This window comes from Salmo trutta, chromosome 9, assembly GCF_901001165.1.
Source record: "Salmo trutta chromosome 9, fSalTru1.1, whole genome shotgun sequence".
Lineage (NCBI taxonomy): Eukaryota > Metazoa > Chordata > Actinopteri > Salmoniformes > Salmonidae > Salmo > Salmo trutta.
The window spans coordinates 1,366,202-1,390,530 of record NC_042965.1 but is presented as its reverse complement, the minus strand read 5'-3'; the positions used below and the strand labels follow the sequence as shown (position 1 = coordinate 1,390,530).

The following is a 24,329-nucleotide window of genomic DNA, read 5'->3' as shown; positions in this document are numbered from 1 at the left end:
TTTTCTTTATTTTTGACCACTTTTTCTCTGGCCTCCATTGATTTAGTTACCCAAATTCTGGCCATCCTGCAAGGGTAAAAACTTTTGAACGGATTATAAAAGAGACATGAGGTTTGGACCATTGGTTTTCTTAGAGGATTATCTACACAATTAAACATTATTTTACCCATTAGTAAAAATATACATTTTTGATTGGACACCCTATCAAATGTAATATTTTATGCATTCTCCACATAAGAACATTCTCAAGAGAACGTCTGCGGAGAATGCACTCGGAGAATGAGAGCATGGAGACAGTAGTATGCATATTGAGAAACACCTTAAGATTCTTTGTGACAACTTCTGTATTTTACTGTCAATACTTCTTGATGAAGGAAAGTGACACTTCAATAAATGCCTGATAGTGAGGACACTTAACTTACCCTAAAATCTACACTAAATTTCTTTAAGTTGTCTATTTGTTTTCTGTGGTCTGGTGCCATGGAGGGGGGTCCTGCAGCGAAAGAGAGAAATAAAGCGAGAGAGAGGAGACATCGATCATTTCACCGCTACAGTTTCATTTGAGACTTTGAAATATAATCTTCCTAAAAAGTGAGCTGTGTCCACGCTGCAGACCTTTAGAGAGGGGTCTGCTGATACTAGGGGGGCTCTCCAGGGGCTTCATGTTCTCCTTGTTGGCAGTAGGGGAGTTCTGTCTCTTCTCCTGGACCCGAGACTCTTTTGCTATATCGAGGGAAGAAATAAAGGAAAAGAGTCATCCTCAGTTCTATCGTCAAGTGCGGCCTAGCAAACTGCTTTGTTTCAGACGGTTTAGCCTGAGCTACTAAATCACAGCAAAAGGGAGTCACAATTTTACCATTCTGTATCAACTCTTCCCAAAATGTTCTACATATAAAAATGTTTAAAAACAGTCTGCATGGATGTGGAAAACAGACTTACCCTCTGCTGAGGGAGTGGCGGCCATATCCCGGGCGGGGCTAGCAGCAGTGGGTGATGAGGCTGACTGCGTGCTAGCAGGTTCTACGGGGGTGGTCCCAGTCTGGGCCAAGGGGAGGGAGGAAGGGCCAGGGGAGGCCCCGCCCATGCTGTTCTGCCGAGGGGAGCGAGGCCTGTGTGCTTTAGGAGAGAGCAACGAACGCTGTTAACTGAAAGTCACACAGAACTACATCCCTTGCACTACATAGCCTTCACAGCTACAATACACACACGCCTACTATGACCATGCAGTGGCTATTTGAGTAACATCTCTGTACAATCCAAGCTATTTTGTCAGGGGGTGTCATTCCCATCCCAATCCTGTGAGACAGAGTGGTCTCTTACCTCCGCTGACCACAGAAGACCAGGTGCCACCGGAAGAGCTGCTGCGGGTTGGCGGGGGCACAGGCACCTCTCCTGGAGCATTGTGGGGCATGAAGTCTACTCCTGGAGGGACTCTACCCCCAGGGGGAACTCTGTGGGTGCGTGGGGTGCGCTGTGTCTTCGGTGACATCCTGGGAGGGCCTGGAGGGAGAGAGATGGTCGTGAGACATCACATCATTTAGATAGAAGCGGAGAAGCGGAGGTTGGGACTGCAATCATCCATTAGTACGAGTAGTGCTCCGTCTGTTGGACCAGGGATAGCAGGGACGCCCCTGCCAAAGGAAAAGGTTCAATCAAATTAGCTGTGGGCCTCCCGAGTGGCGCAGTGGTCTAAGGCACTGCTTTGCAGTGCTAAAGGCGTCACTACAGACCCAGGTTCGATCCTGGGCTGTGTCGCAGCCGGCCATGACCGGGAGACCCATGAGGCGTCGCACAATTGGTCCAGCTTCATCCGGGTTAGGGGAGGGTTTGGCTGGCTGGGATGTCCTTTTCCCATCGCGCTGTAGTCATTTGTGGTGGGCCAGGCTCATGCACACTGACTTTGGTAGCCAGCTGTGCGGTTTTTCCCTCCTACACATTGGTGCGGCTGGCTTCCGGGTTAAGCGAGCAGTGTGTCAAGAAGCAGTGCAGCTTGGCGGGGGTGTGTTTCGGAGGACGCAAGGCTCTTGACCGTCACCTCTCCCGAGATGAACTCTGGAGCTCTGTCAGAGTGACCATCGGGTTCTTGGTCACCTCCCTGACCAAGGCCCTTCTCCTCCGATTGCTCAGTTTGGCCGGGCGACCAGCTCTAGGAAGAGTCTTGATGGTTCCAAACTTCTTCCATTTAAGAATGATGGAGGCCGCTGTGTTCTTGGGGATCTTCAACGCTGCAGACATTTTTCGGTACCCTTCCCCAGATCTGTGCCTCGACACAATCCTGTCCCGGAGCTCTACGGACAATTTCTTCAACCTCATGGCTTGATTTTTGCTCTGACTTGCACTGTCAACTGTGGGACCTTATATAGACAAGTGTGTGCCTTTCCAAATCATGTCCAATCAATTGAATTTACCACAGGTGGACTCCAATCAAGTTGTAGAAACATCAAGGATGATCAATGGAAACAGGGTGCACCTGAGCTCAATTTCGAGTCTCATAGCAAAGGGTCTGAATACTTATGTAGATAAGTTATTTATTTTTTACACATTTGAAAAAATTTATAAAAACCTATTTTCGCATTGTCATTATGGGGTAGTGTATGTAGATTGATGAGGAAAAACATTCAATTCTTTTTAGAATAAGGCTGTAACGTAAAAATAAAAAAAAGGGGAAAAAGGGAAGGGGTCTGAATACTTTCCAAATGCACAGTATTAAATGTATTTTATAATATTTTCATGATGGTAAAACATTTTCAGTGTAAACTTAAAAAAAATAATGGACCTATATATTTTTCTATAAAATCATCTTTGAGAACTAACAACCACCAAAATAAAAACTAGACAGTCAAGGAGAACCTAAAATTCCTAAAATGTTGTGGAATCGGGCTCCCATTGATTTTGTTATAATATTTGAGTCACTCAGATAGCACGGCATAAACCATGGCAAAATGTATAGAATTGCAGGAAATTTGCTTTTAAACTATAATTTCTTCTCTCAGAGCCCCAGACAGAATGTGTAGAATTGCAGGAAATTTGCTTTAAAACATATACATTTTTGTCTCTGCAGACAAGAGGGCCTCAACTATTCGGTTGGAGACCGCAACATTGGCCATGCCCACACGCACCCCCCCCCCCCAACAATAACTGTCACCACTGCTGAAAACAAATCCTAGGAGAAACTGATCATGAACACATACACCATATTTACATTCAACAATACAATGGCCATCAATTCACCCAGTGGACATAAGCACTCACCAGTCTGCCTGACAGCAAGACTTTCACTAGTTCCTGGCGGTTTCAATGCCACACATGGGAGTGTTACCGGTGAGTGAGATACAGCCCCCTGGAGAGACTGCCATGAGTGACCAACACCACACACAATTCACACCACAATGCAATCTGTGTGAGTTGAGGAGAGGGAGAGAGCGAGAAAGAGAGCACGAGAGAGAAACAGCGAGTGAGAGGAGGAAAGAGAGGTAGGGTGAAGACGAAAATACACAACAACAACAAAAAAATCTCAAAGTCCAAAGCCGTGACTCAAAAGCAAGCGTCTTGTATCAGGAGATTAGTGAGCGAAACACTACGAGAGGAGCAGTAGCACAGCTAGCCCAGTGAGCCCAGCGGTGCATGTGGCTCTGTGTGTTCGCCACTCTGTTGGGAGGGAGGTAGCTACCTTCGGAGGACATGCGTCTATTGGGCATAGTGGAGACGAGAGCTGGAGCGCCGTGAGCGGAGGGGTGAGACGAGGGCCGGGAAGCCCGCGAGGGAGGTCTGGAGGGAGGCCGGGTGGGTGTGGCCACCCTGGTTGGGAGAGAGGAGGGCCCTGACTGGTAGCAAAAAGGAGGACGCAAGGAGGGAGATGGGCAGGGAGATGGCCACGAGGTGGTACCTAATAGGGACAATTGAGAAAGCAAAGAAAGAAAGAGGACAAAATATTAAATAATGACAAATAATAGGGAGAAGTGCTAAATAGGAGGGATGAGGTCTATGAGGAAAAGGAGGGTGATTCAAGGGAAGGCGGAGAATGGTTTAGGTAGAGAGAGATAGAAACAGCGTAGCAAAGAAGAAAGAACTCCAGTGATTCTGATGAAAACAGCATAAACTTGAAAATGGTCAAAGAAACTTAAACAGGTGCAGAACAAGAGGACATTTCAGGAAACGAAACTCAATTGACATTCAAATTGTTAATGTAGGACGAGATGCATGTAATGAAGGTTTTTGGATGAGAGGATGACCCTAGTCCCTGAAACGCGAGGCCAAATCCATATGGGCCAGTTTCGCAGACACAGATTAAACATAGGCCTGGACTAACAAGCACATTCCATGGAGATATTCATTGTCAAAGAAAGGTTTCAAATTAAAAATCACACTGCAGGATTAAATGAGGATTACAGTATTCTTTGCACTTTGCACAGTGCTTATTCTGTGTCAGAATAACCTGAATCCTACAGGTGAAAGTCTTAACTCAAATGTTGCATTTCCGGAAAAGGAAAGGATTTATATTCAAGAAAAACTGTTCTGAAGACTCGTAAGCATACCGGTGAACTGAAAACAAGGAACGCTGAAAACGAGGGATTGTGTAGATTCAGGAGTCTGAGATGGACCCATGCAAGGAGAACTAATGTCGTATAACTAACTGCCCTATAACTATAGGATGCCTGTAACAACCCACTCAGGGTGAGAATCTCAATTGCATTTCCTTGATTCTTCATGTCCTCTCTCCTCACCTCCTTCTCAAAACCCATTGGATGAGAAGGTCAGAGGTCCCTTCCCTCTGACCTCATCTAATGGGTTTTGAGAAGGAGGCGAGATGACAAGGAATCAAGGAAATGGCTCCCGAGTGGTGCAGCGGTCTAAGGCACTGCATCTCAGTGCAAGAGGTGTGCGTCACTGCAGTCCCTGGTTCAAATCCAGGCTGCATCACATCCGGCCGTGATTGGGAGTCCCATAGGGCGGCGCACAATTGGCCCAGCGTCGTCCGTGTTTGGCCGTCATTGTAAATAAGAATTTGTTCTTAACTGACTTTCCTAGTTAAATGGTTAAATATTATTGCATTCAAAAAAAAAAAAAGCAATTGTGGTTCTCCCAGGGTGACCCGACACACATACTTCCTCTAGCTTTGACAATAGTGCCATCTCATTCTCAGTAATTGTGTGGTATCATTATTGTTCTGTGCTCTAGGGTACAGGGGGTCCTCACCTCCGTTGAGAACCCGCTGGTCGGCTCCAGAGCTGGGGCTGTAGTCATGGGCACCAGACCGCGGAGGTCCGCTGCTGCTCTGGACCAACTTGGGGGAGTTCTGACGACCTGCTCCCCATGACATCCCCTCTCTGTTCCTCTGGCCCGGGGGAATGTACTTGTTTTCTCTATGGAGAGATCAGAGACCCAGGGGGACAAGTTACAAACTAATGCAACTGCCACAATGTCAAATCAGAGTTGTGAATTGGTGGAATCCTGCAATAAAACTACAAGCTTTCTTCTGAAATGTTCAATGGAACAAGAGCTTGAAGACACTGCAGTTTGCCAGTATGCTAACCCTGCATGACTAAAGGAGCGAGTTACGAGTGACTGTCTGAACATGGCTGTAGAAACCCTTACAACCAGCAGGTAGCCTAGTGGTTAGAGTGTTGGGCCAGTAACTGAAAGGTTTCTGGATCGAATCATCGAGCTGACAAGGTAAAAATCTGTTGTTCTGCCCGAGCAAGGTATTTAACCCACTGTTCCCCGGGCGCCGAAGACATGGATGTTGATTAAGGCAGCCCCCCGCACCTCTCTTATTCAGAGGGGTTGGGTTAAATGCGGAAGACATTTCAGTTGTACAATTAACAAGGTTTCCCCCTTTCCCTAAAGTGTTGGTCCCATGTTTCATGAGCTGAAATAAAAGGTCCCAGAAATGTTCCATATGCACAAAAAGCTTATTTCTCTCAGATTTGGTTCACAAATGTGTATACAATGCTGTTATACAATGCAGAGAATACAATGCAGATAATTGAATGTTCCTTTCTCTACCATAAGCCGCCTACAACTTTGTTTTTGAGGATTTGGCAGTACGTCCAACCGGCCTCACAACCGCAGACCACGTGTATGGCGTTGTGTGGGCGAGCGGTTTACTGATGTCAGCGTTGTGAATAGAGTGTCCTTATGGTGGCGATGGGATTATGGTATGGGCAGGCATAAGCTACGAACAACACAATTGTATTTTATCGATGGCAATTTGAATGCACAGAGAGAGTGACGAGATCCTGAGGCCCATTGCCCTGCCATTCATCCGCCGCCATTACCTCATGTTTAAGCATGACAATGCACGGCCCATCGCAAAGATCTGTACACAATTCCTGGAAGCTGAAAATGTCCAGGTTCTGGCCTGCACACTCAGACATGTCACTGATTGAGCATGTTTTGGATGCTCTGAATCGACGTGTACGACAGCGTGTTCCAGTTCCCGTCAATATCCAGCAACTTCACACAGCCATTGAAGAGGAGTGGGACAACATTCCACAATCAGCCTGATCAACTATGCAAAGGAGATGTGTTGCGCTGCATGAGGCACGGACTGGTTTCTGATCCATACCCCTACCTTTTTTTTAAGGTATCTGTGACCAACATGTATCCAGTGTTAATCTGCTAAATTGTAATTCTTCGCTACTATGGCCTATTTATTGCCTTACCTCCTCATGCCTTTTGCACACACTGTATATAGACTTTCTTTTTTTTCTACTGTGTCATTGACTTGTTTATTGTGTTATTGGCTTGTTTATTGTTTATTCCATGTTATTCCATGTGTAACTCTGTGTTGTTGTCTGTGTCACACTGCTTTGCTTTATCTTGGCCAGGTCGCAGTTTTAAATGAGAACTTGTTCTCAACTAGCCTACCTGGTTAAATAAAGGTGAAATAAAATAAAATTTAAATAAAAAATATGAACTGTAACTCAGTAAAATCTTTAAAATTGTTGCGTTTATATTTGTGTTCAGTATAATTATGTTGAACTCCCCCCCTCAGAGAGACCCACCTGTTGAGTGTGTGTGGCTCCCGCTCTCCACGCTCTCCCTTCTCTCCGCGCACCACGGCTGAGTACTTCTCCTCCTCGGTGCGCTCGTCGTTCTCCAGGGCCACGCGGGCCTTGTAGGTGGCGCTGGCCTCGATCTCCTGCGCCAGCTGGGCTGCCCGTGCCTCCCGCTTCAAGAACTCCTCTGAGTTATCCCGCTCCAGGGCAACACTGCATGGGGCAACACAGCACAGGGCAAACCTTAGACACAGACCCGTCCCCAAACACACAAACAAAGCTAGGTGGGTGCTACACACTGGTAGTGGATGAGGCAAGTTCCTCCTTGATACACTTGACTGTGCCCGTACGAGGCGTGAGCGGAATGAGAGAAGCGAGTGCTGCTTACGTGTAGGTAGACAGGCTGCTGTCATAGGTCGACATGATGCCATACTGCTCTTCGTTGTACTTGAACATGTCATTCGGGTCCCATCCATTAGACTAGAGAGAGAAGAAAAAGAGAGAGGAGAGGTTTTTGGTCAGATGGCGTAAACTGATGGTGAGTGGGGAGTAACAGCGTTTTGCTACGGTGTGCACTAATGAACACACCCCGGTACATGCAGAGCACTAAATGGAAAGCAATACCACGTCTGTGTCTAGGGACTCCAGGCTGCCTGTGACAACGTGCTGCTGCTGTGCCCCTCCATCCCACGGCTCCAGGTCCTTCTTGTGCTCCCCGTTGATTCTGCCGCTCACCGCCGTATCCGTGAAGTTGTCTACATGTTACATCACACATTCACATTTATATACAGTAGACAGACACGCATGCAAACAGAGGGGCCAAACACACACACACACAGTGCAAGTGTCGAGGGGTACCACATACAATGTGCAGGTGTTAAGAGGGTACCACACACACACACACACACACACACACAGTGCAAGTGCGCTCTCTGCTTTGGCAGTGATCATGTCAGGCTAGCCATTAGACAGTCACAACCCAGAGGTAGCAAAACCAAAGGGTGGACCTTAGGGAGAATGAGTACAGAAATCAATGAGGGTAAGCAACAACAAAAAACATGCACTTAGATTGCAGTCATGTAGGATGAAATATTTGACTTATGGCCTGCCTGGAAATGGGATAAGGCAGAATTGATTGAATAAGCAAAATTAATGTTAGAATGCACAAGCCAGATTCTTATACTTGAGATCAGAAGAGAAAAGTGCCATATTTCAGCACAAATCTTTGCGTTGTACACCTGTGTAAATACTTTGATGTGGTTCAGTTGCATTTATTCAATAGATTCGTCCAAATCACACTTTGTTTTTCTAAAATCACCCCTCTGGCTTTACTTTACTGCAGAACTAACAGTACACCCATCAAACTTCTAATGGACAGACGCCCGCAAAAGGAGTCGTTTCTGACATCAACAGTATAAAGACATGGGTATTAGTCCATGCCATTATGTAAGTCAAAGAATAAAGCTCTTTAGAGAATAACGAGATTCGGGTGGGGTACTGGTGGGTCCTCCATTGAAATACAGTCTGACTGAAACAAGTTCAATATGAGGATTGTCCATTAGCAGAGTTTGCATTTCCGCAAAGCTTTAGAGATATGACAGTTTAGTCCCTTTCAAAATGAAAATGTGTCAACAAACAAAAGTGCAAGAGCAGAAAACAGACATATTACCTGTGTCGGTAGAGACTACACCCATTTGAGGAGAGAGAGACATGGAAGAGAAGGTCAGTGGAGAGAAGACAGGTAGCCTAAACCTAGCCTACCCCTAGGGTTCCCAACCTTGAGGTTTCCATTCCAACCCCTTAGTTATGTTTCTTTCCTTTTCAAACCAAATGGGTTACTGATAAGGTTATGGGTTAGCTGTTCAATATGGCACATGGCCATCACGTTTTGGAGATATTGTATGCATCTAAAATGATCGGCAGACGTGTGCAAGCCTTAACATGTGGCATTTGCCGTTTGTCAGCTGGAAACTGGGTCGGCTAGAACAAGAACACTGATCCAAGATCAGATCCCTGGACACTCAGGAATGCTTCAGAATTGGAAGTGGGGAAGCCCTGATCTAACTTTCACACAGTGCCACATCACTAGTTGATTTGATTACAATGCTAACTCCCAGAAAGAGTATCATAGTTCACTGTGAAGTGTATGGGCCCTGACAGGTTTAGAGGTGATATACAGTGCAGTCAGAAAGTATTCAGACAATCCATTTTAGAAAAAGTGAAGGTAAAATCATTTTCTTCCTCATCAATCTACACACAATACCCCATAATGACAAAGTGAAAACAGGATTTTAGAAATGTTGGTTAATTTATTAAAAATAAACAGAAATATTCAGGCCCTTTGCTATGAGACTCGAAATTGAGCTTAGGTGCATGCTTTTTCCATTGATCATCCTTGAGATGTTTCTACAACTTGATTGGAGTCCACCTGTGGTAAATCCAATTGATTGGACATGATTTGTAAAGGGACACACATGTCTATATAAGGTCCCACAGTGCATGTCAGAGCAATAAAAACAAGGCATGAGATTGAAGGAATTGTCCGTAGAGCTCAGAGACAGGATTGTGTCGAAGCAACATCATGCTGTGGGAATGTTTTTCAGCGGCAGGGACTGGGAGACTAGTCAGGATCAAGGGAAAGATGACCGGAGCAAAGTAGAGCGATCCTTGTTGAAAACCTACTCCAGACAGATCAGGACCTCAGACTGGGCGAAGGTTCACCTTCCAACAGGACAACAACCCTAAGCACAATCTTTGTATTGGCCAACAAATAAACATCTATTTGTGCATCCAGTCAACTTTAGGGGACAGTGACAACCTGGAGTGTATAGGTCTTGACAGTAGGCCTTACTTTTACTGGCAAAATTGAGGTCCACGTCTCTGAAGTGCACCACCACCACATCAGAAGCCTTGAAGATGATGCTTTCCACAATGTCTTCCTGTCGTGGGCCCTCGCTGGGCTTAGGGATCTTCCTGTGGGCTGCATCTAGGACCAGGTCACACTGGGTGGACAAAGAGTGGTGAGAGCTAAATCACTTATGGTTGTAAATGCTTGCGTTCGCCTACTTCCTGGAGGAAATGCATGGTTATGTTTTACATTTATTTGGGTTTTGTGTGCTTGACATAAGATTATGAACACTGTCCGTAACTGAGCCATGCAATGCATTTACCCTGAATGAATTAACGACAATGCTGTTAAACTTGAACCTAATGTTGAATGTAGGCCAAAGCCCTATTCGCATGGGACTAATTACTATAGAACGTTGGTTATGTAATAATTACCCCAGCATATCAGTTTCTCCATTGGATGATTCAGACAGGATTTGTTTTAACCAAACTACCCCTGTAATTCTTTTTTATCCTCATTCACAATTGATCATTATGACGGAAGCCTGGAGGCTCTTCTAGGCGTGAAGATATTTCAAATATAGGCCTAATGACCTTCAGTTCAGAAAGTCTAAATGTATATCAATAAGAACCATGAACTGTAACCTATGCAGATATTTCATTACCTGATGTATTTGGTAATTTATTAATTGGCACAATATCGTCCCCTTCATCTTTTAAAATAGAAGTATGGCACTAGGAATGTTGATATGACAAAACAGATCATTTATCTGTAGGCTATGTGCATAGCAATTTGTTTTAAGCATCAATTTGTTCTTAACCAAACTGGGTGCAGCACTTGTTAAACTCTAAATATCCCTCAACACAGGTATGACAATTCGCACAGTATACTGTTAGTATTATCAGAGAACTTTGGAGTTTGCTGAAAAACAGGTTTAGAGCTGTGATAACCTTCCTGCCAAGTAAAAATGACTGACATGGCAGATTCGAACAGGACAAAAATGACGTGGTGATTGGTGCTCGTGTACATAATTACATTACCTGAGCTCCCCCAGTAAAACTTATTCCATCCGAATAGAGCTTAAGGTCCATTAAAAAAAAAAATATATATTTTTTTTTATGTAAGCCTCCTTTTTTTATTACCAAGAAAGATTGAATATGCTGGACCTCAGGTTACAGAACACTGCTCCAGCCACAACAATTAATTGGCTTGTCACCTAATAGGAAAAAGGATGGAGCAGTATGTATTCCACTGTGGTGAATGTTGAAGAGTTTCCATTGTTTTATATGATCCTCCTTACCTCTGGGCCATATGTTTTAAACACTCCGTCATAAACCAATCCATTTTTAACCTTCAGTTCGCATTTGGATCCCTGAAAATTAGAAAAACATTTTATTTTCATACACATGAGTTATACTGTTTTGTTTAACTCAACTATGACCTTTGCCCTGATGCTAGGAATAACTCCATTGGCAGTCTGAACAACACATTTTAAAGACATGCTCCATAACTTTGACTAGTAAGTATGTTTTTAAACCTCTCGCTTTGGGCTGGATGTGTCAATGTGTAGTTCATACTAGGGCTGGGCAGTACACCATATTTTACTATATACTGGTATTGATGCACGGGCTGGTTTGGGTTTTTACTTTACCTTGTATAACGGTATTTCAATGTTTGGTTTGTTAAGTGTCTTATGCCACTCCGTCCTGTGCAATAATGTCTTTCCCTCTCTCCTTCCAAACACCAAGCCCCGCCGCATGTCACTCAAGGAGAGCTGTTTATTGCGCTACCACCAGAGATGGAAGAGAAAGCAAGACACCCCACTAACTGTTTTTTTTTTTTTTCTGGTTCAATGAAAGTAAATTAACTAAGTAGACCAGACCCAGCTGCTATTGCATAGGTGTCTATGGGAGACCCACCCTGTTAAGTACACCGGAACTGACCTTTTGTTTTCAATGGTAAACGACCTGAGTGAATTATCTTCATTTGTCCACCATCTTTGCTACCACCCCGAGTCACAACAACCACTCACAGTGACTCTGCATGGTCAATGAATGCAGTGAAGATGCAATGCTGCAGATGGTGACAATGCTGCTTTCCACTTTGCGTCTTAATATAAATCCACAAGTGTTCTGTAAGCACAATATTCGTTTGTTACTGTCTGTAAACAGCTAGTTTGTCTTTTCTTAGCGAGTTGTCTAAAATAAATCATGTTAGCCACTAATGCTAATCGCTAGCTAATACATCCCGATACCAGTACTGGTGTATGCCTAGATCAGTTTGTCAAATGGTACATTCTAAATCGAAGAGGAATAGGCAAAGCATGAAAATTTTAGCAACAATAAGAGATAACATTAGTGTCCACTGGGAAACACAGCCAACACTTTGGTTCCTACCCTGTCACAACCTCTCCCTGGCTTTTTCATTTTATGTCATGTCAAACACTATATTCAAAGTATCCACTATATTCCAAATTTGTTAAAGTTTCATTGAACAGTATTAACAATTAGAATGGACAAAGCCTCATTAAAAACCCTTTGACTGTATGTGTTGCCACCAATGATTTTTATATATTTATATACACTGCTCAAAAAAATAAAGGGAACACTAAAATAACATCCTAGATCTGAATGAAATAATCTTATTAAATACTTTTTTCTTTACATAGTTGCATGTGCTGACAACAGAATCACACAAACAATCAATGGAAATCCAATTTATCAACCCATGGAGGTCTGGATTTGGAGTCGCACTCAAAATTAAAGTGGAAAACCACACTACAGGCTGATCCAACTTTGATGTAATGTCCTTAAAACAAGTCAAAATGAGGCTCAGTAGTGTGTGTGGCCTCCACGTGCCTGTATGACCTCCCTACAATGCCTGGGCATGCTCCTGATGAGGTGGCGGATGGTCTCCTGAGGGATCTCCTCCCAGACCTGGACTAAAGCATCCGCCAACTCCTGGACAGTCTGGTGCAACGTGGCGTTGGTGGATGGAGCGAGACATGATGTCCCAGATGTGCTCAATTGGATTCAGGTCTGGGGAACGGGCGGCCCAGTCCATAGCATCAATGCCTTCCTCTTGCAGGAACTGCTGACACACTCCAGCCACATCAGGTCTAGCATTGTCTTGCATTAGGAGGAACCCAGGGCCAACCGCACCAGCCTATGGTCTCACAAGGGGTCTGAGGATCTCATCTTGGTACCTAATGGCAGTCAGGCTACCTCTGGCGAGCACATAGAGGGCTGTGCGGCCCCCCCAAAGAAATGCCACCCCACACCATGACTGACCCACCGCCAAACCGGTCATGCTGGAGGATGTTGCAGGCAGCAGAACGTTCTCCACGGCGTCTCCAGACTCTGTCACGTGCTTAGTGTGAACCTGCTTTCATCTGTGAAGAGCAGAGGGCGCCAGTGGCGAATTTGCCAATCTTGGTGTTCTCTGGCAAATGCCAAACGTCCTGCACGGTGTTGGGCTGTAAGCACAACCCCATCTGTGGACGTCGGGCCCTCATACCACCCTCATGGAGTCTGTTTCTGACCGTTTGAGCAGACACATGCACATTTGTGGCCTGCTGGAGGTCATTTTGCAGGGCTCTGGCAGTGCTCCTCCTGTTCCTCCTTGCACAAAGGCGGAGGTAGCGGTCCTGCTGCTGGGTTGTTGCCCTCCTACGGCCTCCTCCATGTCTCCTGATGTACTGGCCTGTCTCCTGGTAGCGCCTCCATGCTCTGGACACTACGCTGACAGACACAGCAAACCTTCTTGCCACAGCTTGCATTGATGTGCCATCCTGGATGAGCTGCACTACCTGAGCCACTTGTGTGGGTTGTAGACTCTGTCTCATGCTACCACTAGAGTGAAAGCACCGCCAGCATTCAAAAGTGACCAAAACATCAGCCAGGAAGCATAGGAACTGAGAAGTAGGCTGTGGTCACCACCTGCAGAACCACTCCTTTATTGGGGGTGTCTTGCTAATTGCCTATAATTTCCACCTGCTGTCTATTCCATTTGCACAACAGCATGTGAAATGTATTGTCAATTAGTGTTGCTTCCTAAGTGGACAGTTTGATTTCACAGAAGTGTGATTGACTTGGAGTTACATTGTGTTGTTTAAGTGTTCCCTTTATTTTTTTGAGCAGTATATATATATATATATATATATATATATATATATATATATATATATATATATATATATATATATATATATATATATACACACACACACACACACACACAGCTGACTGAAGGGGGGCACTATTTTCAAGCCACCGCGCCTCCATCTTGGCACACCCCTACCCTTGTAAAAAATATTTTGGTAAGCTGTAGGAATTAATTTACTCATGTCCACTTGTTTTTTTTCCATGTCTATTACATTAGAACATTAAAGCATACTTTTAAATTACATTGTGAGCAAAAACATTTCCTTTAAAGTATTTTTTTTTTTTAAAAGCACTACCACAAAGAAATACTTAAACATTTAATTTTGTCCTTGAAATACTGTAGAATTCCATATTGTTTTTCTGAGGAGAGCCAATGTGGCGTCAAAGCCTCATTGGCCAAAACATAGCATCAACAATCCAAATTATATATCATTGGTTGCCATCCTTGGGTCATGCAAAACATATTTAGAACTTTTATAATAAAAAAAAAAATATTCAAATGCATTCAAAAATGGGAACAATATATTTGGCCATGTCGCACAGCCCTAGTTCATACACGCAGAATTAGTCTTACCTCAATTAGCCACAAATCAATAGTTTGAAAGCTGTTTACTAGAAGCTGTGCGGCATTATTTTCCCTATATTTTCCCCCACCTGGGCCACCCGCCTAGCAATTTGAATTCCAGGCAATAAGCTTTAGCCCAAACAATTTGAGTGACAGCTAGCAAGCTGCGCACACACAGCAGAGTGAGAATGAGAGCAATGACGTGGTGCACATACAGTTGAAGTCGGAAGTTTACATACGTTGGAGTCATTAAATAGTTTTTCAACCACTCCACAGGTTTCTTGTTAACAAACTATAGTTTTGGCAATCCGGTTAGGACATCTACTTTGTGCCTGACACAAGCAGGTTTTCCAACAATTGTTTGACAGATTATTTCACTGTATCACAGTTCCAGTGGGTCAGAAGTTTACATACACTAAGTTGACTGTGCCTTTAAACAGCTTGGAAAATTCCAGAAAATTATGTCATGGCTTTAGAAGATTCTGATAGGCTAATTGACATAATTTGAGTCAATTGGAGGTGTACCTGTGGATGTATTTCAAAGCCTACCTTCAAACTCACTGCCTCTTTGCTTGACATCATGGGAAAATCAAAAGAAATCAGCCAGGACCTCAGGGGGGGGGAAAAAGTGTAGATCTCCAAGTCTGATTCATCCTCGGGAGCAATTTCCAAACGCCTGAAGGTACCACGTTCATCTGTACAAACAATAGTACGCAAGTATAAACACCATGAGACCACACAGCCGTCATACAGCTCAGGAAGGAGACGCGTTCTGTCTCCTAGAGATGAACATACTTTGGTGCGAAAAGTGCAAATCAATCCCAGAAGAACAGCAAAGGACCTTGTGAAGATGCTGGAGGAAACGGGTACAAAAGTATCTATATCCACAGTAAAACAAGTCCTATATCGACATAACCTGAAAGGTCGCTCAGCACGGAAGAAGCCACTGCTCCAAAACCGCCATAAAAAAGCCAGACTACGGTTTGCGACTGCACATGGGGACAAAGATTGTACATTTTGTAGAAATGTCCTCTGGTCTGATGAAATAAAAATAGAACTGTTTGGCCATAATGACCATCGTTATGTTTGGAGGGAAAAGGGGGAGGCTTGCAAGCCGAAGGACACCATCCCAACCGTGAAGCACGGGGTGGCAGCATCATGTTGTGTGGGTGCTTTGCTGCAGGAGGGACTGGTGCATTTCACAAAATAGATGGGATAATGACATAGGAAAATTATGTGGATATATTGAAGCAGCATCTCAAGACATCAGTCAGGAAGATAAAGCTTGCTCGCAAATGGGTCTTCCAAATGGACAATGACCCCAAGCATACTTCCAAAGTTGTGGCAAAATGGCTTACGGACAACAAAGTTGGTATTGGAGTGGCCATCACAAAGCCCTGACCTCAATCCTATAGAAAATTTATGGGCAGAACTGAAAAGGCGTGTGCGAGCAAGGAGGCCTACAAACCTGACTCTGTTGCACCAGCTCTGTCAGGAGGAATGGGCCAAAATTCACCCAACTTATTGTGGGAAGCTTGTGGAAGGCTATCCAAAACGTTTGACCCAAGTTAAACAATGTAAAGGCAATGCTACCAAATACTAATTGAGTGCAAGTAAACTTCTGACCCACTGGGAATGTGCTGAAAGAAAAAAAAGCTGAAATCACTGAAATGTCAGAATAATAGTACATTCTGAAAATAAAGTGGTGAACCACAAAGTGGTTTTTACTAGGATTAAATGTCAGGAATTGTGAAACTGAGTTAATGTATTTGGCTAAGGTGTATGTAAACTTACGACTTCAACTGTATGTGATGTAGTACGCAATTTTCGGGGACCCTTTTGTTTCATGAGCGTTACTTTCAGAACTACTGACTAAAAAGTATACAAAAGTACCAGAGAATCTCTTTAAAACAATGAGTTTTAAAAAAACATGCAGTTAAAAAGCTGAATAATTTATTAATTGCAGCTTCACTCCGAAAAACAGATGCCTCTGTTCTTTCAAATGTATCATCTGTCAATCACACATGGCGTAATTATCGCAAGTGCAGATTTTGTGGAGAAACATGTGACTATTGCTTGCTTGATTATGCAATACATTTTTGACTCCATGTTACCACTTCAGTGACTCGACAGCTCTTGTAGCGTGCTGTCATCAGGATTCCATCGACCATTAACTAAAACTATGTCCAGTATTTCCCCTGTTATGAGGAGTACGGACAACTTCCATATATAACTTGCTCTGCTACCTCTGTCTATGGAAATATGTCCTCAATTAGTTTGGTTTTGCCAGCCTTGATCATGTATAAAGTGATGGGGGTAGCTAAGAATAATAAGAACAGGAGGGAACATACCACTACTGATGTCAAGACATGGACCATCCTCATGTTTGCATATACACCATTGAAGACAACCTGAAAGACAAAAAATATGTATCATACAATTCAAACCTGAGAGCCCAAAACAAAATAACGCTAAAGAAAACATCTGCACTTATTGTGGACAAAGCCTGTGACAAACCAAGCAACTGAGTACGTACCAGTGTGCCGTTTTTTTTTCTCTCATTAGAAAAGAAACCAATAGTAAATAAGATGCCGTTCAATTTCACAATCTAGGCTATCTTCCAACTTCACCTGCCCAATAGAAATATTGGGATAGAAAAATGTAATAAATGATTAAACTTAACTTACTGCTGCCGAAGTACCTTTGGCACTATGCCGTCCCCTGAATAAAGACAAAAATAATGGTCAATATCATTGTCATTAGGGCAAGTTTCACTAGAAATATTGCCAGCTCACTAACTATGCCGTGGTTACTTCACTTTCCCACACACAATAATTTCCATCTGGATTAGGAAATATGTGACTTGAATTACATTCATGCTAGTGAAAGTGAAACACAAAGTGAAACATGACCAAAAACACAAGCATCGCTGTGACGTACTGTAGTCCTGCCAATAGTTCACTGTTAAAATAGCCTGAAATGCTACTGAAATCAAGCCCATCGGGTTAACGGTAGTTCTTACAAATGTCATCTTTCAAGGGCACAATTTTACATAAGCAGCAGCGCCAACACCAAGGTTGAAAGCCCGTCGTCGGTCTCTAAATTCTCTTTGAACCAAACCCCCTGGCCACCCCGCTTATCTCACTCGCACGCACCCACTTATATTACAACTTCAAAATGATTGCAACACTATTGCTGTGATTGTGACTTCACAACAAAAAAGTAGCAAGCTATTGAAGGTAGCTAGGCTATTTTTATCTGCAATTGTCGGTGCCAAAGCCTCCATCTTGCAACAAGATGTAAAAGCAAAACGTTGCGTAGAAAGGTGGTGTGCTGACATAGCCTTGCTACATAACTGGTAACGGGATTTGTGATTCTCCATATCCGTTAGAGCAAGTGTCAAACTCATTCCACAGAGGCCGAGTGTCTGCTGCTTTTTGCTCCACCCTTGTACTTGATGAATTAAGGTCACTAATTAGTAAGGAACTCCCCTCACCTGGTTGTCTAGGTCTTAAAAACAAAACCCACAGACACTAAGCCCTCCGTGGGACAAGATTGACACCCGTGTTAGAGGTTCACTAATGAAAAGCCTTGCAATACATTTTTCCAACTGTTATTGGCAATACTTTCTTCGTTCCCGATTCGGTGACCAGTTGCAGTTGGTTCTACAAAATCCAGTGAAAACTCGGCAAGATATTTAATCCACATTTTTGCACAGAGTGAAGTTCCCTCACCATTTTAGCTGCCAGACAACTTGCATTTCCCAACATATTTGCAGGAACTAGTCCTTTCCAGATGATGCGGCCACATCAAAGACGATACAGCAGGGTTCCCCAACTGGCGGGCCACATTTTATTAGGCCCCTCAGGTTTTCTATTGGACATAAGAGTGTAAAAACACTAGCAAATCAGCTCGAAGTGATAATAATTTTGGAAATCTGTTCCAACGTATTCCCATGCATAATAGAGACATATGTGCTTGTATACAAATGTAAGCAAGGTTTGAAATTATTGTTTTAGTCAAATATCTGTTTGGGATTTTTGCGTTCAATTTACAGTCTACAAATTATTTGTAATCATGTTCCGGACCCCTGACCATTCTCTCCAGGAAAAATAAGAAGAATAAAAATCGGCCAGCGGGTGAATCTAGTTGATGATCCCTGCAGTACAGTATGAAGACATCAAGAAACTGCTTCTTCAATAGAAGAAAACAAATCAACGGGTCTAGCAGTCATTACGTGTTGAGCTGCGCATGTGCAGGCACTATAAAGGCACTATTTCAATATAAATTAGTTTGACAAAAAATGAAAACATGCGTTTGTCACTTTCACAAGGTTGTAGTACTGACTGGTTCAGCTACTTAAGACATTTGCTCAAATCTAGATTTTGCCTTTTGAATTAGAGAAAATATGAACTAGAGACTAATTTTTCTTCTCCCTTTTACTTTCCAAACCCCGGTCTGGTCTGTCGAGTGCGCTTCTCGTGACATGTTCCAGAAAGTATTGCGATGTAGCGCCAAAGATGGTGGATAAATGAAGACAGTTCACTCAGGCCATTTACCATTGAAAAAAAATTGTCAGTTGCTGTCTGCTTAACGGGGTGGTTATTCCATATATGGGTTAGCTGACAACTTCATAAATTATGCGCACGCTTCAATGGGTCATTAGTCCATGAGTTGATGTTAATTCTGGATGGCCAGATAACTACCAACATTGACAAGAAACTGTCACGTGGAAAATTGTGACTAATTTCGGCTAGATTCATCTTGTTCTTGATACCAGGTCTTGTTTTGGGGTGTTTTTGACTGATTTCATGTCAATGCTAATATGGCTAAAATCGCTAGCTAACTAACAATGCATGAGAGAAGTTCTCATTGTGCAAATGTATTTATGTTTTCAATAAACATTGGAGAAATATAGTTTAAATGTTGGCAACCATCTAAGCCAAGTCCAGTCTGTTTTGCCCCATAGTTGAGCACGCTTCGGTTTTGTTAAACAACCAACCCTTCAGTAGACACCAACGTGATAGCAGCTAGATCTGGTCTACTTATTAACTGAAACACATTTATATAAGTATTTAGACCCTTTACTTAGTACTTTGTTGAAGCACCTTTGGCAGCAGTTACAACCTTGAGTCTTCTTGGGTATGACGCTACAAGCATGGCACACCTGTATTTGGGGAGTTTCTCCTATTCCTCTCTGCAGATCCTCTCAAGCTGTCAGGATGGATGGGGAGCGTTGCTGCAGAGCTATTTTCAGGTCTCTCCAGCGATGTTCGATCAGGTTTAAGTCCAGGCTCTGGCTGGGCCAATCAAGGGCATTCAGAGACTTGTCCCGAAGCCACTCCTGCTTTCTTTTGACTGAGTGCTTAGGGTCATTGTCCTGTTGGAAGGTGAACCTTCACCCATGTCTTAGGTTCTGAGCGCTCTGGAGCAGGTTTTCATCAAGGATCTCTCTGTACTTTACTCCATTCATCTTTTCCTTGATCCTGACTAGTCTCCCCATCCCTGCCGCTGAAAAACATCCCCCAGCATGATGTTGCCACCACCATGGTTCACCGTAGGAATGGTGCCAGGTTTCCTCCAGACGTGACACTTGGTGTCATCAGACCAGAGAATCTTGTATCTCATGGTCTGAGTCTTATGGTGACTTTTGGCAAACTCCAAACGGGCTGTCATGTGCCTTTTACTGAGTGGCTTCTGTCTGGCCACTCTACCATAAAGGCCTGATTTGGTGGAGTGCTTCAGAGATGGTTGTCTTTCTGGAAGGTTCTCCCATCTCCACAGAGGAACTCTAGAGCTGTCAGTGACCATCGGGTTCTTGGTCACCTCCCTGACCAAGGCCCTTCTCCCCCGGTTGCTCAGTTTGGCCTGGCGGCCAGCTCTAGGAAGAGTCTTGGTGGTTCCAAACTTCTTCCATTTAAGAATGATGGAGGCCACTGTGTTCTTGGGGACCTTCAATGTTGCAGAAATGTTTTGGTACCCTTCCCCAGATCTGTGCCTTGACACAATCCTGTCTCGGAGCTCTACGGACAATTCTTTGGCCTCATGGGTTGGTCTTTACTCTGTCAACTGTGGGACCTTATATAGACAATTGAATTTAGCACAGGTGGACTCCAATCAAGCTGTAGAAACATCAAGGATGATCAATGGAAACAGGATGCACCTGAGCTGAATTTCGATTCTCATAGCAAAGGGTCTGAACGTTATTTAAGTATCTGTTTAAATGTTTTTATAAATTTGCCAACATTTATAAAAACCTGTTTTCGCTTTGTCATTATGGGGTATTGTGTGTAGATTGCTGAGGATTTTTATTTTATCCATTTTAGAATAAGGCTGAAACGTAACAAAATGTTGAAAAAGTCAAGGGGTCTGAATACTTTACGAAGGCACTGTAGATGACAGCACATCACACAGTGCAAACAACATATCTACCCACATGCAAGAAGCATTTCTCACTCTGTACAAAACATGGATTTCATATTTTTGTGTTTTTTGTTGAACCAAGGACATTTCGAAGATACTTTTTTTTTACCAAACCGAGAACAAAGGCAGCATCACCAAGAACAGGTTACTTTAAAAATCTATGGCAGCGTATGTATAGGGCTTTCTTGTAACACCCTGTATGAAAACATATACTGAACAAAAATATAAACCCAATATGCAACAATTTTACTGAGTTAGTTAATATAAGGTATTCAGTCAATTTAAATAAATAAATTAGGCCCTAATCTATGGATTTCACATGATTGGGCAAAGGCCCAGCCAATCAGAATGAGTTTTTCCCCACAAAAGGGCTTTATTACAGACAGAAATAGTCTTGTTTCATCAGCTGTCCGGTCTCAAACTATCCCACAAGTGAAGAAGCTGGTTGTGGAGGTCCTGGGCTGGCGTGGTTACACGTGGTCTTCAGTTGTGAGGCAGGTTGGACATGCTGCCAAATTCTCTAAAACAATGTTGGAGGCAGCTTATGGTAGAGAAATGAACATTCAATTCTCTAACAGCTCTGGTGGACAAACTTGAGACATCTGTGGCATTGTGTTGTGACAAAACTGTACATTTTAATGGACTTTTATTGTCCCCAGCGTATAATGTCAGGTGGATGGATTATCTTGGCAAAGGAGATATGTCACTAATAGGGATGTAAACTAATTTGTGCACAAAATTTGAGAAAAGCTTTTTGTACAGATGGAACATTTCTGGGACCCTTTATTTCAGCTCATGACACATGGGACCAACACTACATGTTGCATTTTATATTTTTGTTCAGTATAATTATCACATTGCTGATTCTGTGCAAAACGTTTTGCAACAAGCCATTTACTCAAAACAGAAACTCAAACAAGAGTTTCTATTGGACAAATTCAGGTAGGTCCCTCTGTTTCGTTTGCTCCTTTTACTTCTGGTTCTGAAATGGTAAACTGTTTCCGTAATGAATACACCCCTGGCTTACATATTGGTAGCTAGAAATAGCCGACTTATCCAATAATACCATTTGATGCTGATACAATGGCATGAATTAATGGTAGTTGGCTAACCTAAATCTAGTTATGTAGTATATACGTTTAATTCGTTGCTGTATATGCATCCTCTTGTCACAGGGTTATCCTGTGAAGGAATTGACGAAGGACACAAACCAGCAACCACTGCTAGTTTACTAATGTTCTCAATACTCGTTAGCTACTAACAGATGGAGCTATCAAAATAACTAAGTACCGCAATACTGCTGGATTGTGTGTCAGCATGATTCGTAGGCCTAACGTGCTAGCTGGCTGGCTAAAAACTTGACCACCACCAACGACGTAGTAAGCAATCAGGCCCCACTGAAATGTGCATTCACATAACACACGTTTTGACGTTTATCGCGGAAATGTCAGTTCCTGTAACTAAGAGCATAATTAGCTTAGGTAAATTTTCAAATGTTTGCATTATATTTGCTAACTAAAATGTCGACTGAATAAATCACCGACCTGCCCAAATTCTGTCGTCCGGCCCCAGCGGCAGCACCACCGCCGGGTTTGCGATTACCACCGGCCTGCTTCATTGACATTATCCCATAAACGACAACGTTTGCGGTGTATTCCTAATATCTCAAAAACACTATCCACTGCAACCAAATGATGAAAATATAATATTAGGCTGAGTTAGCGAGCTAGATAGCTTTTTTTTAATGACCGCTAACGCCAACTTGCTAGTTCAGCTACTCGCGCATGTGATTCAAAACCTTAGAGAACCTTGATAGCTATTAGCTTACTTAGCAAATAGCAGGCTAGCTAACGTATGTGTAATGCCTATTAAAACAGAACAGTTAGCTATCCTCTTTAAAAATAAATACAATATGCGCCGATTACACTTAAGTAATACATTAGTGACTTGAACCTCGGGTCAATTTATTTTTCGATTTGCTCAAAGGGGATTCTCTCTTCGTTGCTAACAGCGAAAGGAGCAGGTATAACGTACGCCGGCTTCTTCTTCTTTGAGGTTTATTGGCAGAATCCGCTCAGTGTATTGCCGCCACCTACTGTACGGGGTTGTAAAACATCCCAAAACAAAAGATGTCATTCACCTACTTTCCTGGCACAACCTGTTAAACCAAACACGACGTACGCAATCTGCTTGCACATGTCATGATTAACTGATCATGCCCTTGAAGACGGTGTTTGTTGGATATATTGTTACGGGGCAAACAGTGGCAATATATCCAACAAACACTGGCTTCGAGGGCATTATCACTTTTATACAACGGGTTACCAACATATTCAAATGATGATCGACATATTTTCATTAAACGTTATTTTGCTCAATTTATTCGTACTATTTCATCCTTCCAAAACATATAGTCCCGAAATCACACATCTAGGGATGCTAGGGACGTAGGCCGTCATTCTAAATAAGAAGTTGTTATTAACTGACTTGCCTAGTTAAAAATAAAGGTTTGATAAATAGAGACGCGACCCAGTCGTTCGTTCTAAATGTTCCATTGCCATACTGACATAACGTTCTTATCCCTTGCTTGCTAACTAGCCAACTACGGCTAATTTACAGTCATGTCAAAAAGTGCAGCCAGAATAACAGCAAAGTAGGCGCATTTGTTTAAGCTGTTTTCTAGTTAAGATTTATTTGGATACATCCATAACAATGAGCTTATGATGTGCGACTTTGTATGGCAGAAAAAAAATTGCTCTCTTGTCAGGACACTGTTCAGACAAAATAAAGACAATCCATGACGTTCATTTGAGCTGATTTTAATAAATGAAACCATACAATCGCGTTGTTATCCACCACAGCTGACGTAGCTATAGCTACTTATTGTGTCACATTTATCTGTACATTCCCCTGGATTGTGTATTGGTTGAAATATCTGCAACTACTTCTGCTGCCTTGCTTCAGCCTTTTGGGTGTTGTGCCGAAAATCTCCCCGACAGAATCCCCCCTTCTAATTTCCTTAATTTTGTGGCTAGTCAAATACTTTGTGTGGCACACATCAGAGTCAAATACTTTATAAAGAACAAACTTCACGTCAGGATAGGCAACCGAAATTAATAATTAATGTATGTGTGTTATATTAAACAGAGGGAGTAGGACAGCATTTTGCCGGGGCCGGCATGGGGCGCCCCCGGTTGCTGCGGGCGCGGGTGCTGAAGGGGGGGTTCGCCCAGGGCGCCAGACAAGCTAGAACCGCCACATACACTTGAAACAAATAGCCAAACCGACAACTGCAGACAAAAATGCTTTCTGCTACTAAGATCAGTGAA

The 24,329-nt window shown here is 43.1% G+C and overlaps 1 protein-coding gene across 15 annotated transcripts in view; it reads right to left on the bottom strand.

Annotated features, from left to right (window-relative positions):
* LOC115199715 (ataxin-2) overlaps positions 1 to 23,088 on the bottom strand; it is a 31,915-nt gene extending 8,827 nt beyond the window's left edge. For 2 of the 15 annotated variants that reach the window (XM_029762061.1, XM_029762063.1), the window contains exons 1-16: positions 22,545 to 23,088; positions 17,265 to 17,298; positions 16,929 to 16,988; positions 11,501 to 11,635; positions 11,150 to 11,221; positions 9,853 to 10,003; positions 8,671 to 8,685; positions 7,626 to 7,756; positions 7,390 to 7,481; positions 7,008 to 7,214; positions 5,197 to 5,363; positions 3,671 to 3,886; positions 1,321 to 1,500; positions 940 to 1,116; positions 616 to 723; positions 423 to 493 (exon numbers count right to left, since the gene is read on the bottom strand). In XM_029762061.1, the coding sequence (XP_029617921.1) occupies positions 423 to 493; positions 616 to 723; positions 940 to 1,116; positions 1,321 to 1,500; positions 3,671 to 3,886; positions 5,197 to 5,363; positions 7,008 to 7,214; positions 7,390 to 7,481; positions 7,626 to 7,756; positions 8,671 to 8,685; positions 9,853 to 10,003; positions 11,150 to 11,221; positions 11,501 to 11,635; positions 16,929 to 16,988; positions 17,265 to 17,298; positions 22,545 to 22,624 (1,896 nt within the window). In that variant the 5' untranslated portion in view covers positions 22,625 to 23,088. Of the gene's footprint in view, positions 1 to 422; positions 494 to 615; positions 724 to 939; positions 1,117 to 1,320; positions 1,501 to 3,670; positions 3,887 to 5,196; positions 5,364 to 7,007; positions 7,215 to 7,389; positions 7,482 to 7,625; positions 7,757 to 8,670; positions 8,686 to 9,852; positions 10,004 to 11,149; positions 11,222 to 11,500; positions 11,636 to 15,126; positions 15,162 to 16,928; positions 16,989 to 17,264; positions 17,304 to 18,311; positions 18,451 to 22,544 lie in introns of those variants that run through there. The other 13 variants (XM_029762065.1, XM_029762067.1, XM_029762072.1 and 10 more) reach the window with 11 other exon arrangements.
* Between the last annotated feature and the right edge of the window lie 1,241 nt (positions 23,089 to 24,329).